General features: G+C 40.9%; 1 protein-coding gene across 2 annotated transcripts; it reads right to left on the minus strand.

Moving 5' to 3' along the window:
• Positions 1 to 768: 768 nt before the first annotated feature.
• HSF2 (heat shock transcription factor 2) lies at positions 769 to 16,553 on the minus strand. 2 transcript variants are annotated; one of them, XM_030448476.1, is made up of 13 exons: positions 16,373 to 16,553; positions 12,743 to 12,851; positions 12,395 to 12,522; positions 11,472 to 11,593; positions 9,225 to 9,300; positions 7,935 to 7,996; positions 7,737 to 7,821; positions 6,357 to 6,526; positions 4,790 to 5,059; positions 4,148 to 4,253; positions 2,774 to 2,827; positions 2,038 to 2,122; positions 769 to 1,690 (listed from the first exon to the last, which is right to left on the minus strand). In XM_030448476.1, exons 1-13 carry the CDS (start codon positions 16,505 to 16,507, stop codon positions 1,401 to 1,403), a joined length of 1,692 nt encoding a protein of 563 aa, XP_030304336.1. In that variant the 5' UTR covers positions 16,508 to 16,553; the 3' UTR covers positions 769 to 1,400. The 2 variants fall into 2 exon arrangements, with proteins under 2 accessions (XP_030304336.1, XP_030304337.1); XM_030448477.1 differs by lacking the exon at positions 2,774 to 2,827 and having other exon boundaries at positions 772 to 1,690; positions 16,373 to 16,526.
• Between the last annotated feature and the right edge of the window lie 66 nt (positions 16,554 to 16,619).

A 16,619-nucleotide genomic window follows, 5' to 3' on the forward strand; every position in this document is an offset into this window, starting at 1 on the left:
GGGATAACCTGTGGTTTTGTGTTGTGCTCTCACCTGTTCCCTGGATGCTTTATAGTGCTGGTCTCCTGAGAAGGGAGAACTCAGTGCTGAAAGGTACTGCTGGTGAGGCAGGAATTTCCTTACTCCTTCTGCTAAGTTTTCTGACAGTTCTCCGCCCTGTGCAGCCATCTCTTTGGAAACATAAACATGCTGCACACTTGGAAATGCAGTGCTCTTCATCAGTACTGCTTTGTATTGCACCTGTCTTGTATTTGGGTAAGACTGATCACCAGTTTTGATACAGATCTTTTCTTCACTGAAACATCTTACACACTGGAGCTTCTCAAAACTCCCTTTCTACAGAGGGCAGCAAACTTCTTATGTTTTCAGAGAAGGTTTAACTTACTGCTTGTATTGAATCAGGAGCTCAGGGAGAGATGATTTAGTGGAAAGTGTGGCAACTGCTGCAGTAACCCCTCCTGCAGTCATGTAAGTCAACTTGAATAAACACAGATGACTTGAGTGCAACAAGGGAAACACACCTTGTGAGCAGAGGTAGTGCTCTTCCCCTGGATGGAAAGGTATGGGGCTCTGGCACAGTCTTCAGTAAGAAAACAGTCTTTTGGTGCGTTACTAGAGGAAAATTCACCACTCCTTTTGTTTTTTAGATGAGTTACCTTTTAACAAACATGCACACAAGCAGCCCTCTCTGCACAACTACTCAAGCACAGAAGGCACCAGCTGTTCATTTCACACCCAAGGGGAGCAAGATACAACACTTAACAAGTGTCACACTTAAGTAACATTTATTTTATCTGAGTAGATGGTCCAAGTCAAAAGTACTCATGCAGTCAGGGGGCCTGGTGGCTCTAAGGAACGCTTCCCCAGTTTGTGCTATGTGTGAGCACTTTCACTGAAGTGAAAGTAAGGCAGAACCAAGATTTAGCAAGGTACAGGCACTTTGTTCCCAGTTCAGTCAGGGAAAAAAAAAGCCTACATCAGGTCCTGGTCCCCCCCACCCCAAAAAAGCCTCATGTTTCTTAAACAAAATGTAAAAAATAGAAAAAACCCAAGATACAGAAACTCAGTGCTCCCTAACCATACACTACTAGTTTACGTCATCATATGTAAGACCAGAAATATAAGAAATCATAAAGCTTACTATTAACAAGTGTTCAGTTACCTGGAATATTAAGCAATATGTGTAATACCAAGTATTTGACAGGAGTACAGTAACAGTCTGACCTGGTATTGCCAACCGTGTCAATAAACAACTGCTTGTAGGAAGCAACATATGAAAGGTATTGTAGATTCCACATTACCTGGTTACATAAAACAGTGATTTACAAAAAACTCATATACCAAACAATATTCTAAATAAATAGTTCATCTTCATGACTATATACAGAGTCCCCATTACATCAGTTATCCAAGAAGGGCATGTCTGTGTCCATGGGTGCTGGGGCAAGTTCACATAGATAGAAGAGGGTGGCTTCACTGGCTTCTGCCTCTGTCAGCGGCTCCAGCCGCACCAGTTTGCTCTGGGTGGGCTCAGGGTCCAGGCTGCTCTCCAGGAGCTCATCCACTTCCAGGGGTCTCTCAGCAGAGGAAGGAGTTCCAGCTGCAGAGCTCCCACACTCGATGGCAGAGCCTGGGTTCCCATCAAGGAATGCCAGGAGAGGAAATGCAGTGTACTGTATAAGTTGTGTATCTAAAGGAAAAAAATTCCCACAACATTCTCAGTTCACATGCAGAAGCAAAAAACCAAAATCCAACCCACAAAATTTATTAAAGAATAATTAATAAAAAAACATGATAGCTGATAGTTAAATGAGTGCTTAAAAAACTGTTAAATTCATGCATAAGATTGTTCATACTCTCCTCCAGAAATATCCGTTTCTCTGTACCTGGTGCAATGCCAAAAATCTTAAACAGCAAATGTATTATGTTTTGGTTTGGTTATTTGCTTACCAGCCTGACAAAAACCAGATAAAGAACAAGCACAACAGTTTTTAGAACAATACTTGTTGAACTGTTTTACCAAACATTACAACTAACCTGATTTGGGCCTGGAAACTTGTGTTTCCTGTGAATCTGTTGGATCAGCATTATTCTTGGTCGTTTCTATTCCCTTTGCCTCCACCTGGAAACAAAAGCAAAATCTTACACATAATCCTTCATGCTTTTTCCAACATGGCTAGAACACAGCTGACGATTTAAAAGCAAAACAAACAAAACCAAAACAAAACCACCAAAAAATTTCCAAACTCAAGCCCCCCTGATTTTTGTGAAGGGATGCAGTGGGATCAGTTACCTATGCTAATACTCCTTGGCTGAGAAAATGCAAAATGGAAACACAAACTTGCTCAAACAACACCCAAAACCAATGCTCACAAATGAACAAGACATACTCAAAGAGCTACATCTCTGCTCTACTGTTTACTCTTGTGTTTCTTCACCCACCAGACAACATAGATGAGAACATTCCAACAAAGTGTGTGTACCATGTTTGCAAGTACTAAAATCTGAGAGGATACAAGAGAGTTGTACAACGTACAGGTATTGGCCTCAAGGTAGTGTAAGTTTTAAAGGACATTATTAATTAGCATTCTTTTCCCTTTTCTGTTTTAAGCCTAACAGGATGAACTCAGCTGCAGCCTTCCTATTCTCAGGGAAGTTTTCAGAGCCAGAGCATGTAAAAAGTGCTATTGTAATAGTAAAGAAATTAGTAAGGGATGAACAAAGTTTGCATCTCTCTCTGTTGAGTACATTCCACAATCGAATTATGACTTACTTTGGTATTAGTGATATGATCTGTGGGATTCATCTGCACGGAGCTTGTAAAAAGCTGAATAAGACAAAACACATCAAGTTTTAGGTATCTCGATGTTGCTATTAGGAACACAAGAATGTCACATCTGCATGTGTGAAAATAATCCCTGTACTTGATGTTTTCACCCTCTATCAGGACTAGAGTTTTTTTACAGGTAGTTAGCACTACCTATCTTTGGAGTGTGAGGGTTTAGAATTCCATGGGCCTCAGTCACAAAGGAAAAAAAATTACTTTCAACTTAAACTAACATGGTTTGTAACTGTCTTAAAGTATCAATTCCTTCTTATGTTCCTGCCTGAAGAATTCAGTGTACAGTAAGGAACAACCCTGATCAAGGTTGCAAGTGACACCAAACTGGAAAGAGCCATCGTTGTATGGGAGAGCAGAGCTGCTGTTAAGAGGGGTCTCAGCGAGGTGGAAGAGGAGCCAACAGGCACTCCAAGTTCAACAGCCAAATGCATTTAAGACAGGCCTTAAATCTAGTTTCAGGCCTCAAGAGTTTTCCAACTAGAGGGCATCCAGAGGGCCACAAGTGTTTGGGGACTTGTGATGTACAAGAGGATGAGGGAACTTGGCTAATCTGGTGTGGAGAGGAGAGGCAAGGGAGGGTCACTGCACTCCTGCACTGCTTCTAAAGAGGTGCTGAGGAGCAGACAAACTCCACAGAGATGGACAAAGGACCAGAGGCAAGAGTTACAAGCTGCAGCAGGGAAACTGTGACTGACATAAGGGAATCTTAAGGAAGAAGACTCAAGCATTGGAACAGGCACTTGAGAGGCTGTGGGAAGTCCAAACTTTGGAGATTTCAGAATTTGACTCAACAAGGTCCTGATCAACATAATCTAACTTTCAAGATGGCCCTGCTTTGAGCAAGGGATCTGGACTAGATATGCTGCATAGCTACGTCCCTTCCAACCTAAACCATTCTACTTGACATAAATCTGAAGAGAATTTGAGAACATATACATATTCATAAGAAATAACCTAAAATGGCAGAAAACTTGTAAAATAAATGGAGCCTTTTAAACTACAGTTCATTGAGAAGATTATAGATGATGTGCTGGGCTGTTTCAAAGGAACCCTATTAAACTCATTGGTGCCTGAGTTCACACAGCAAGAAATATGGGCATTATGTCATTAAGATAGCCATTCTTCAATCAAAAATATTTGCTTGAACAGTAGTGTAAAACTGAGAAACATATTCACAAATATTGCTTTTCTTTTTTAAAGGCAAAAAGAAATCTGTGTGTTTTATAACTATTCTAAACATTAACAAGCCACATCTATTCTCTGTAGTGTATTATCAAAATACTTAAGCTAAACAGTGGAAATTACATCGACGAGGAGATCTGGATCTATGCTGAACTGTCGTCCTGATAACATAGCTTGGAAGTCCTCTAAACTGCAGTCGATGCTGTCAAGGTAATCCAGAAGTTCAACTCTAGAAGACAAACAGTATTTTATTGCTGTATCCCATAACAAAGGAGGAGAAATCCACAATTAAGTGTACACTACAAGCATCTAAAAATCCTCACCAGAACCAGAATGAGCTAAGTCATTAGAAACAACCCCAGTAAAGAAAAACTTCCAGCCTCTTTAAAGGAGAACCCAAGCAAAGCAGACAGGTGCTCTGAAATAGGTGTCTCATTAAGGTAACACATGATATCAACAGAGATGCAACTCTTCAATCCAGGTAGCCCTTATGAGCACCATCTGCCAGAAGAGGTATGCAGAGAAATACTGACAATTTCAACAATATCCACAACATTGTATTGTCAGATTACGCACTCCAACTCACTTGTTTCATGATGAACATTAGAAATACTTAAAAATAGAAGGATCTTTAAAAACTGGCTATAATAAAGGTGATGATAAAGTTCTCAATAGAAACTACTATTCTACTATTATTTTTACTTCAGTCAAACAATCAGTTCTAATACTTGAAAACACTTAAGGATCAGGCTACAGGCTACTTACTTTCCAAGAAGATTTATATTCTGTGAAATTACTCCATTCTCATTGAGTATGGAATCCATCATTGAGACTGGATCTTCTGCAGTTAAAGTCGACTGGTTATTCAGCTGTACAGCACTTGACATGAGTGGGCTTGCACTGTCACCGACAGGACTGACGGGATCATTCGGTGGGACAGCAACTGATTCTCTGCTTTTATCCCCTTGAATTACAGGGCCATATTCATCATCGTTATCATCTTCCACAATTACAATATCAGGAGAATGACTACAGCTGTAGTGTGAGACAAATTCATTTCAGCATTGTCTGTACTTATTTAAATTGCTATTGCTTCACAGGTTTAGTCACTTCTCATTTTAGTCAAGCTACTATAAGGAAATAAACTTGCCTATTGCTTTTTAAGATAAAATATAACAAGATACTCTACACATTATTTTTCACTGATCTGGTACTGTGATGCTCAATACAGTTAATGCAGCTCAGCTAGCTGCACAATAACAAATACTAAAAAGGATAGGAATATTGTTATTTTTTGCTTTGGATCAACTATAATGTTCTACATAAATGTAAAATAAACATGAAGTGGACCAAAGCATCAAACTAGACAGACAATGGATATTTCGCATATTTCCTGTTGAAAAGAAACAATTCTGGAGCATAATGATCTCAGTTGACAGTGTTATAGTTAATTAACTTCCTTGCATATACCAGGAAGGCAACCTAAAACCCAAGGAAGAGTCTCAAATAATTTGTTTTCCTACATATTCTGGTTTTCTTTAACCTTAAGCAGCTACTAGTTCTGCTGTCTCTTTTATCAAAACCTTACCTTCATGAGCTTTTCTACCAGAGAACACATTCCCAGGCATCAGCTGAGTACAAACAATTATACCTAGTAACCTACAAGGTAGGTTACTACCTTGAAGAGGTTACTACCTTCAAGAGTAACCTACAACTATTTAAATTTTATTTGTGAAGGCATAATACAGGCCCTATCAATACAACTGCAGCTCAGGAAGACAGCTACATTACAATTTCTCCACCAAGTGTCAACTGCTCAGAGCTGAGACATTAACTACTTCTACAGTACAGACACAAAGGAATGTAGTCACAACATGCTTAGAACTGAAAAAAACCCCAAAATCAACTGCCTTAGTAAAGTTCTAAGACCATGCCAACACCTGACGAATAGGACATGCAAATTATTCTCCTGTAAAAACATGGGAAGTCATTCATGTCTGTATTCATATCTAAAACTAAGAAGACATCACTTACTCTTTGTACAAACAATATATTTAACGTAAGTGCAACAAAACAGTTGTTCTCATTAGTTTCTATCATCAGCATATTAAAAATCCAACGGCCAATTCAATATTTAGAACAAATCCAGAGGTCAATAAATCAGTACTTAAGACTGAATTCACAGATGAAGCTCCCCCGTGTACAGGAGTACTGAATAATTCTGACCACTCCATTGAAAAAAAAAAAAAAAAAAAATCTAAGTAATGTGAATTACTGCATATTACAAAACACTGAAAGTCAATAATCAGTATAGACTTATACAAGTTCTTACTTGGAAGAATCCGAAGTAGTATCTTCATTTGTTTCTGGTGTAATGGGAAGATTTTCCTCATCACCCATGGGATTTTCTTCATCACCCACATCCTCAGTGACATCATAAATAATGATGTCATCTGAGATCTGTTCCCTTTGTTTTAAGCCCTCATTTCTCTTGAGAGGTACCTAAAGACAGAGTCAGGGGACAGAAGGGCAATGAGCTTCAGCATTCTGATAGTTACTGTATCTTAGAATGCTTCAGTTCTGAAGAGATGTAAGAACTTTCCTACACCTTGGAGATACAAGCTTATTGTATAGACCTACATTTAATAGAAAAAACAAATAAATGAATAAGCTGGAGAATAGCAGCTACAGAAAAAAAAGTTCGGCAAATACTGCAGGTTTTGAAATAAAAATACACCAGGTCAGCAAAAGCACCAAAAAAGCTGTAACAGGACTACAGAAGATATTGAAACAGTGACTGCTGTTTAAAAAGTACATTGTTATAAAACTTATTAATTCTAATACCATGCTACAGCACTCATTCTAATGATTTCCCCACCAATCATTATCTGGAAATAACTTTCAGTGGCATGACACTTTCAAATGGCACTGAAATTTGAAAAGATTTTGTTAGGCTGGATGCTGCCTCTCAGAACAACACAGAATCACAGAATGTTTAGGGGTGGAAGGGACCGCTGGAGATCACCCAGTCCAACCCCCCTTGTCCGGGCAGGTTCACCTAGAGCATTGCAGAGGATGGTGTCCAGGCAGGTTTTGATGTCTCCAGAGATGGAAACTCCATCACCTCTCTGAGTAGCCTGTCTAGAGCTCTGCTACCCTTGAAGTAAAGAGGTTCCTCCTCATGTTTAGATGGAACTTGGTATGTTCCAAGTTTGTGCCAGTTACCTCTTGTTCTGTCACTGGGCACCACCAAATAAAGACTGGCCCCATCCTCCTGACATCCACCTATAAGTACTTATTAGCATTAAAAAGATCATTCCTCAGAGTAGGAAGAGTCTCTCAGCCTTTCCTTGTGAGAGAGATGTCCTAGTTCCCCCTGTTTGGGGCTAGGAGTGCCTGGGTCCCAGAGAGAACAAGACAACATACTCAGGCTATTTCAAAGAATACTTTTGTTGAAAGCAAACTGCTTTCAGTAGGATCACATGAAGCTGTATTCAGTACACAAGTACCTGGCTTATACATGCTCATATGATGAATGGCAACTTTTTTTAACAGTTGTCTTCTGAAGAAAACACAATCTGACATGTAACTTCTAAAAGCTGATAGCTCGCAATACACAGTTATGCATTATTCCCCATAAGACAAGCTCCTTGGTCTGTTCTCCCTACTCCTTCCTTCATTATAACAAAGAGTACATATAGAAGAAACTTACATGGTGGTTACTGTCAGCTGGTTCTTTCACAATTTGCTGAAATACATTCGACTTTGTAGGCCCATTAGTGTTCAAAAGTAGAGGTCTAAATCAGAGTAAAGGAAGAAATCCACCTCAGTAAGTGATTCTTTGGTTTTAACATGTTAACAAAACATGTCAGTTAGTGACTGGACAGCAAGTTTCAAAGAACTTGTTTACCTTTTGCGTTTTAGGCTCACGAGTTGGTTATTCTGCACCAAGGTAACAATAAATTGTACAATCTAAAACCAAAAGAATACTAGTGTTAGTTGTAATGGCTTCTTCTCTCAAGAGTACCAAGACACCTTACGGCAGAAGACTTAATAAAATCAACACGTAAACAGCAGAAGCCTTGTTTTTTGTAGTAACTCTCATACAGAACTGTACAGTATATTTAGAAATCACAGTGGGATCGAAAAGCTGCTGGTAATATCCAGAGGAAATAGGTATTTGGTTGTCTTGAGAAAGGCTTTTCACATAGCAGGCAATAAGTAGACATTTACACTACATCATACAGTACAGAGAAAAACATCCAGCAACTCAAACATTAGAATCATTCTAATAAGCCATGACAGAAGCCACATGGGAATGTTAACTGTACACACAACCTGTATCTGTAAATGCTGGTTCTGCTAAAGGCATTTTTGGCAGATTGAGGAAAATATGACAAGTACATTTAACAGTGCTATCAGATGCCTATCAGACTTCCTTCCATTATATTTTAAATTTAAGGATTACATGTATTCAACTAGCTTGAACAAACTGTTAAAAGAAAAATCAATAAAAAGTCTCTCCTACAAGGCTGCTTTCAGTGTTACTGTTCACATGGTCCAACCACTCAAGCCTGTCAAGGTCCCTTTGGATGGCCTCCCTTCCCTCCAGTGTGCTGACAGCACCACACAGCCTGGGGTCATCAGCAAACTTGCTCAGGGTGCACTTGATGCCACCATCAGTGTTACTGACAAGGATGTTAAACAGCACTGGTCCCAGTACCAACTCTTGAGGAACACCAATTATCCCTGATCCACCCTTGGGTATGAAGCCACTGACCACAACTCTTATCACTGGGTTCCACTCAATAATCTATCCTTCTGATAACTTCAGAAATATAATCAGTAATTTTCTATTACAGAACTCTGAAATTCTTTTAGTATGAAAAAGTTTTTTCCTGAGATCATCCAACACAGAGCATTAGTCATCTGGTTCCTGAAGTAACAGAATATGGATTGCCCATTTTAAGGGTACCAGAATGAACAATGTATGATGTCTTTAACCTCTTCCTTTGAAACTTTTTACAAGAGTTTGACCTTATCTTCTGCTTATGCAGTGAAACACACTGAAGATTTGCGAAAATTAGCACAATATATCACCCTGTTGTTTACTGAGGACAAAGCAAGGTGTCATGTGGCACAGCATTCCTCATTCAATAACAACTGCTCATTCATAGGAAACACTTAAATGAAGCCTTACCTTCCGAATAACTTGCTGTTGTTGCAAGTGTTTTGTTCTCAGTTCTGTCACTTCCCTCCAAAGGGATTCATTTTCCCTGTTTAAAAAGGATGATGTAAAAGTCAAACTAAAACTAAGTTTTAAAATATTTACATTAATAAATTTGGTTGAAGATTAGCTTATTTCTTAAAGTTCTCAGAAACTGTGTTATTAGATTATGGGAGCAGAAAAGTGCCATAGTAAGCAGCCTTGGCAAATAATTACAAAATGGAGACCCAAACAAAAGCAGCAGCCTGCAAAGAAATTCCAGTGCCCTTAAAAATGAATATCCCAAATTTGGCAATACTAATTACACATACATTCAGTATTTAAAAATTAACTATTTTCTTTCATTTCCCATATCAAAGTTACTTTGTCTTTTAATTCTAGTAATCAAATTTTGAGGAACTAAAAAAAAATTCGGCATATAATCTGTTTCTGGAAGCAGCAAAACACCAAGCAGAATAAGAATGCAGCTTCCTCTTACCACTGAAAACCAGTTCCTCATCTCCATCAAGCCTGTTTGTCCTCCCCCATTCGGTATCAACCACCTCTCAAGCAACAGTAAATCCACCTTGAAAGCATCTTTAGAGAACAAGCTCTCAAGTGATAGATGCAGCTGTATGTCATCTTAACAGCTGCCTCTATTAGCTCCAGTAGAAGAGCATGTTAGGTGCTAACAAATAACAGCAGCACAGCAGAGATGGCAGTTTTCATGAAACATTGCCATTGTACAAACCTTGGTTGCTCTAGTACTCACAGGGGTCCAGTCACTAAAACAGTATAAAAACTACTGCAGTGGCCCTTGCTATTGTATCCATGTACTTGTTTCCAACAGCATAGTGGATGATGAATACCAAAAACTCCACTTTCTCTTTAGCAGTTTCTTTCAACACAGAGGTATAGCAAAAAACGAAGAAAATCTGCGGTGGTGTTTTTGGTTTTATGAGATCTTAAGCTAAGTTTTCAGCTGTTTATATGCAGTCTGATGAAGCTTTAGTCACTCCTCAAAGAGCTCTTATGTCCAACATACATTCTAAGATACAGTTCTATCACAGACTGAACAGCTGAATGTGTTTTGTAGGACTAGGTCTTCTGATATAGCTTGTTTCTACCTCAATAATTTTAAACTAATGGGGTAACAATACAGATGTCAAAGAACAAGTGTTCTATCTTCTCATCTCTATGAACTGTCAGGTTGTTAGCAACCAGACATGTTTCAAAGTCAGCCCTACTGCAGGCAGGGGTTTGGACCTGAAAGCCTTCTGGAGTTCCTTCTTACCCAAGTTCATCTACAACTTGAAATGGATGAATATGAACATTCTGACTCTAGACTGGGCAGGTTTTAATAAAGACTCTTCCTAGATAAAAAAGGTTTGCCTCCAAATATTCTATCATGTTATTCTACCAGTAATGGAAATGAAAATAAGAAACAACTGCATTTACCTCTTAAAACTTTGACTAATCACTGACCTCTGCCACAGAGGTACACAATCATTTGTTTTCAACATAAGTTAAAGAGTCCTGAGATAAGAGTTTCTCTTGAGGTGCTGTGACTTGCAGTGCATGAGTTTATACTCACATTTCCTACTAAGTAATTTATGACATACATGTCTCACTGTTGAAAATAAATTGTAATTACTAAATAGATAACAACATAATTCTAAAAATACTCTATTTACATTTGGATTGTAGATTCTGTACCTGTTGCTGCTAGTTAATTTCCAAATTAGATTTCTAAACAGGTTTTCATACGCATTATCTCTTTTGCAATTTTTAGCAATGAGGCAATGAAAGCAACAACAGGAAAGCAGAAAGTGAGCAAATAAATTAATTGTAGTAGAAAAGTGTTAGAAGCAACTAGCACAAACCAAATTCTGCCTGAAACTAAATACAGTAACAAATTCAAACTTAAAGACATAAACCAGCATACATTAAAGTAAGAGCTGAATTAAATATTCAGCCTCAGTAGCATTATGGAACAATTATTAGAAGTGCTGTTTAATTGCCCACTACAAAACAGTTCAAAACACCAACACTGCCTCCTACTTTTAGCCACATTGGAGTACTAATTTTAAATGCAATTTGAAAATTGACATTTACTTTCCTAAAGGAATATTTCAAGTTGGGGAGTAAGACATCAAGGAACACCTAAAATTAGGTCTTTGTCTGATAACTGTTATCAGAATTACTCTATTTTAGGGATCAGTTGCTGATAGGGCAACTTACCTTTTCAAAGCAGACAATCGAGATTCAATACTCTCTTGTTTTATTTGCACCTTTTGTGCACTACTTATTATTTTGGAGATATCTTCCTGACGTATCTTGTTTTCTTCAGGTCGTGAAGAAACCTTTGAAAGATTAGAATCCAGAAACAACACTTTCCTTCAGTTACTGTTAACTATTATTTTCTTTCAGTGATCAAGTACATTTTCCTCTAGTATTGATAAACTAAGCTATGCATTTAAGTTAATAATAAAACAAGGATCAAAGAGGTTAAGTACAGAAACACACAAAAATTTCCTGCTACAGGTGTTACCACATTGGCTTTACTTGCTACCATTACTTGTGTTCATTCAGATTCTTCAGGCATTCTCCTAAGTGCTCTACTTATCACAACTACTTCACAATAACCCAATGTTAATAAATATATCCCCCTCACTACAGTCTAACTTGCCGTGCTTCTGGTTGATATTTACATTCCCCTGACTCACAGTAACAGCTGAGCATAATCCAGAGTCACATTTAGCTGCATAACAAACATGTTTATAGGTTTGCTCTCTGTTCTATTTGGTGGAAGTTTAATTCCAATTACAAGCTTATTCTGAAACAACCAGCCTGTTATAGTACCAATAGTAAAGTCACAAATAGTAAAGTACTCCTAATACCCATTTACAAAACGTTATACTTGCAAAAAAGCATTTTTGCCACCTGTGAAACTTGTTATAATGACAGTGAAACAGATTAGATAAGGACCCCAGTCAAATTCTTCAAAGTATCTTAACTATAACAAAATATGTTCAAGAGCAGTGCAGTTTGTTTGCCAAGCTCCAAGCTTATTTGCACTCACAATCCTACAATTAGCCTTACATGAATTTTTCTCTTCATTCACTTAGGAGTACAGGTTTTCCACATACTGAGTTTTCACTAACCTTCCTTTTAATGTGTTCCAACAAGTCCTCCCGGCCCTGCTTAAAATATGCATGCTGAAACTCTACTGGACCATCTCGCTCCAGTTTGACAATCCCGGATTCGACATGGACAACTTTACGGAAGCCATCTTTAATAAAAAGAAACAGAAAAAAACCACAAACCTCTCAAAATCCAACTAAGAAATTCAAACTATGCTGTTCCAACTACCCTGTTACTAGTTTTAGGGTTGAGCCAGTATCTGCTGTTACTAGTTTTAGGGTCGAGCCAGTATCCTAGTAGCAGAGGACAAAGGGTCAATGCTCAAAGGATTTAGAACTGTGCTAGAAAGCAAAATCCCAAGTACTTACACATATTTAACTGTCTGACAAAGCTTGCCATGTTGTTATGCTTGAAGTACTTAGGAAGAATCTCTTTTGCAAATCTTTGTTCATCCAACACCAAGAAACTCTGGCCATTCTAAAACAAAAGAAACACATTAAGCTACTTTAAGACCATTGTAGAAAACATGATGGGCTTTTAGAATTAATCACCAGACAGGAATGTTTCCTTTGTGAATGCAGCAACTGATCGGCTTGTCTGCTGTTTTCCATAACAATAAAATGGACAAACCCTGGCATTTCAAAGTAACAGCATATTATCAATTTACAGCACTATTCATATCTAAATGGTAGCACCTGGAGTGTTACACACTTCTCATTTCAAGAAATTAATTGTTTACTTACAATTACCACAGTTTCACTAAAGGGCAATACTATCTACTTATGTAGCCTGAAAGTCTTTGGAAGGAATCTAACAAAGCAGACAGCAAAGTAAAAAACCCAACAAGCTGTAAGTCCCTTCTGCTTTCCAAAATAAAAGCATTATTAGTTTGGTAAGAGTTGCAGAGCAGATGGAACTGTCAAAAAACTGAGGGTGTCCACTGGTATTTTTTTTAAAAAACCTCCAGTTTTCTTTTAACTGGAGTTACAAAAAAAGGTAACCATCCAAGGCAATACCCCCTCCTCCAGGGCCGACTTGTTTTGTATTTCATCCACAGGTTTTGGCTAAAACAGAAGGGTCTGCTCTTCGCTGTTCAGCGACTATGTTCCAGTAACTGAATGACAAGTAATTGGCAGAATTCAAATTCAAAATAGTTTACATTTCCGATGTATATCCACAATACTCTCTCCCTGTATATAACGAGAAGCCTACCATCTCAGACCAATGTCAACACTGATACTAGAAGCCTTTTAGGTGAAGGAATCAGATTTGTTTCTTATACTGAAATACCAGCAGCTCTATGATTCCAGGAAGCCTAAGGAACAAAACATGAGACTGTGTGAAGATTTGTGTTAAAGAGCTTGCTTCTGACAAACCAGCATGGATTGCCAGAAACAGGATTTATAAATGGCTCATCACCAATGGATGAGTTTGGAGCTTAAGCATGAAAGGACAGTGGGAAGATGAGAACTTCCCAGTAATATCTCCTGCTGAGAATCAATCAGGGGAAGGGAAAGGGGAAGCAAAAGAAGGGCATAAGCAGATCAATTTAGGCAGCGTGTTAATGAGACTGAGACTCGCAAACTGAAGGTACTCCAGCAAAAGGCAATAGGATGAGCTGTGCCACCATCGGAGAGCTTTCATGCAGCACCTCACATCATTTTCACTGACATTGCTCAGGCCTAGCACAGAAAAATCTGGTTAATACTTCTACTAGTTCTTGCTACCCAGACAGCTTTTTATAGCGAAGCTGTATAGTTGTTTAGGTCTGATATGAACTTGCTTAAGAAGCATTTTTCCAAGTCCTAATGCTACTGAGTGCTGCATACAGCAATCTTCCAAGCACTTCATTTGGTATTCCTAGTACACTTCCAAACACGCACCCACGGCAACACTGAGATACATATGCGGGGCAACAAAGCTCATCTGTTTGCTTTCAGATGGTGTTTATCCTTACAGGGTAAGGATATGGATTTGTATAGGAGGAAAGTGACAACTCTAACTGTATTCTTCCTTCCCTGTTACACTTGGAACATTCTCTGTACCCCACAATATTAGTTGATGAGTATTTTTAAAAGAAGTCATAACTTAAGTAGCAAGTAATTCCAATACCACCCCCTACACCATTACTGCTGAATGCCAGTACCACCAACTTTAACTTCCACAAAGTCTTGCCGAATCTCAACCATTTACTCTTTATTTTTAATTAAGAAAATAGTACAAGTACAACTAGTAATAGACGTGGCACGCTTACTTGAGGTAAACCTAAGTAGTGAATTTGGAAAGTCTCCATTAAAAGCATAATGGGGCAAAAATAGCACTTTTTAAGCTAGACAATCTTCCTACAGTCTTTAGCATCTGTCTTCAAGAAAAAAAAAACTTAGAACAAATGCTGCCACAATCTACTGGAAGTCCACCTACTTCCTTATTCAGGAACATTTGGCTGCAGTTACTGGTAACTCGTAATCAGTATTTAAGAAGACATTTTATCACCACTTGAGCATTTAAAATAAACTCGCCTGAGAGCTGCCATCTAAATGCCACTTTAAGATGTTTCCAGTTTGAGAACGGAATTTATTTTAGATCTAATTCTTATAAAAATATATAAAAATGTAGAGAAAACCGAAGCTGTTATTTTTAGTATCTGATTAGCATATCTGATGCCTGTTGTTAGAAGATGGTTACTTCCTGCTTCCAATGTTTTGGATACTTATTAACTTTGTGCTCATATTATGCTTTTTACTTAGTACAACAGCATCTGAATGTGAAGGACTCAAACTGAAAAAAGCCTGAGTTGGATGGCCTTTTTTTTTTTTTTTTAACCGCAAGCAATAAGGCAGATGGGTATCAGCACGTTTAACCCGCAGTTCCCAGGACAAGGACATTGTTTACTTCAACAAACAGGGGCAGACCAACACTTCTGTCGCCGTCAGTTTCTCCCCCATCGCTACCGATGGGCACGCACCCCAACTGTCTCCAGAGCTGTCTCCAGAGCAGAAGGCTGGGGGGGCAGTGGGGAGGGGTCCGTCCCCTCCCCGCCGCCGCTCTCCAGCAGGTGGACGCGACACTCGCGAAGGCGCCACCCCAGCTCAACAGTTGTCGCCCCCACGTGGCCGCTCGCCCCCACGCGGCTGCCCGCCCGCCAAAGATCTCGGGCCGCCCCCGCCGGCTCGGTTCCCCCCGCCCCCGGTGTCACACGGGGAAACGGCGGCCCTGCCTGGTCTGCCTCGTGCATCGGAGGCGCCAACACCCCCATCTCCCCATCTCCCTCCACCCCGGAGACCTCGGCTCACCGCCTATAAGCCCCGTTAATCACCGACTCGCCGGTGTTAACATCCATCTCACCGATGCTCTCTGCGTTTCCCCTCCGGCACCTTAAACGCACACCGCGGCACTCGCCCGCTCTCGGATCCCCGCCCTCCTAAGCTCAGGGGTGCCCGCCCACCGCATCCCGCGAAGCCCCTAACCCGCTCAGTCAGGGCTGGAAAACAGCTCCCCCCCCCCGCAGTAGCATAGAAGGTGCCCCTCTCGCCGGGCACCGGTCCTCGCACACCCCCCGCCGCCCCCCCTACTACCGTAGTCGAGGCAACGGCTGAGGGCCAGCAAGGCCAATCGGCCTCTCCCCACAGTCCCACCCGCGGTACGACGGCCCCAAGCAGCCGTACGGCGTCCGGGCTGAGGGGCAGATTGGAAGGGGGCACTCCCCCGGGGCCGGCTGGAGGGAGCCGGACCAAAGCAAGCGGGCGGGCCCGGCTCTTCCGCCCTCTCTACGTACTGCGAGGCCCCCCGCGCCTTGCCTGCCCGCCCCAATGCCGCGGAAGGCCGGTCCACCACCCGACCGCCCAGTCCTCCTCCCGTCCCAAGACCCGGCTACTGACCCCCGATGGCGCCAGAGGAAGAGGGGGAAAGGAGTTGGGGGGGGTAAAGAGAGGGGGAGGGGGGGGGACAACACCTCCCGAGCACGCGGGTGTAACGGCCGCGGCCGGCGCTTGCCGCACCTGGCTCCAAGTTATGAGCTGGCTGTTGGGGTCCTCGCCCACCAGCGCCCAGAGTTTGCTGAGGAAAGCCGGGACTCCCGCGCCGGCAGAGGACTGGGGCTGGGGGGGCTGCGACGACTGCTGCTGCTGCTTCATTGTGGCTCGGTAGCCTCCGCCGTCTGGCCGGGGGGAGGGGCGCAAGGAGGAGGAGAAGCCGCCGAGTTTTTCCCCGCCCCGACCCGTGGGCGCTTGCGCACCGGGCGGTCCC

The sequence above is a fragment of the Calypte anna genome, chromosome 3 (assembly GCF_003957555.1).
Source record: "Calypte anna isolate BGI_N300 chromosome 3, bCalAnn1_v1.p, whole genome shotgun sequence".
In the NCBI taxonomy this organism is placed as follows: domain Eukaryota; kingdom Metazoa; phylum Chordata; class Aves; order Apodiformes; family Trochilidae; genus Calypte; species Calypte anna.

What these genes read in the sequence shown, in the direction of transcription:
- HSF2 (XM_030448476.1), bottom strand. Translation starts at nt 16,507, where the DNA reads ATGAAGCAGCAGCAGCAGTCGTCGCAGCCCCCCCAGCCCCAGTCCTCT. An exon ending in AGCTCATAACTTGGAGCCAG is followed by an intron (nt 12,852 to 16,372) that starts GTGCGGCAAGCG and finishes CTTTTGTTTTAG; the next exon opens with AATGGCCAGAGTTTCTTGGT. An exon ending in ATCCAGATCTCCTCGTCGAT is followed by an intron (nt 2,828 to 4,147) that starts GTAATTTCCACT and finishes TGTCTTATTCAG; the next exon opens with CTTTTTACAAGCTCCGTGCA.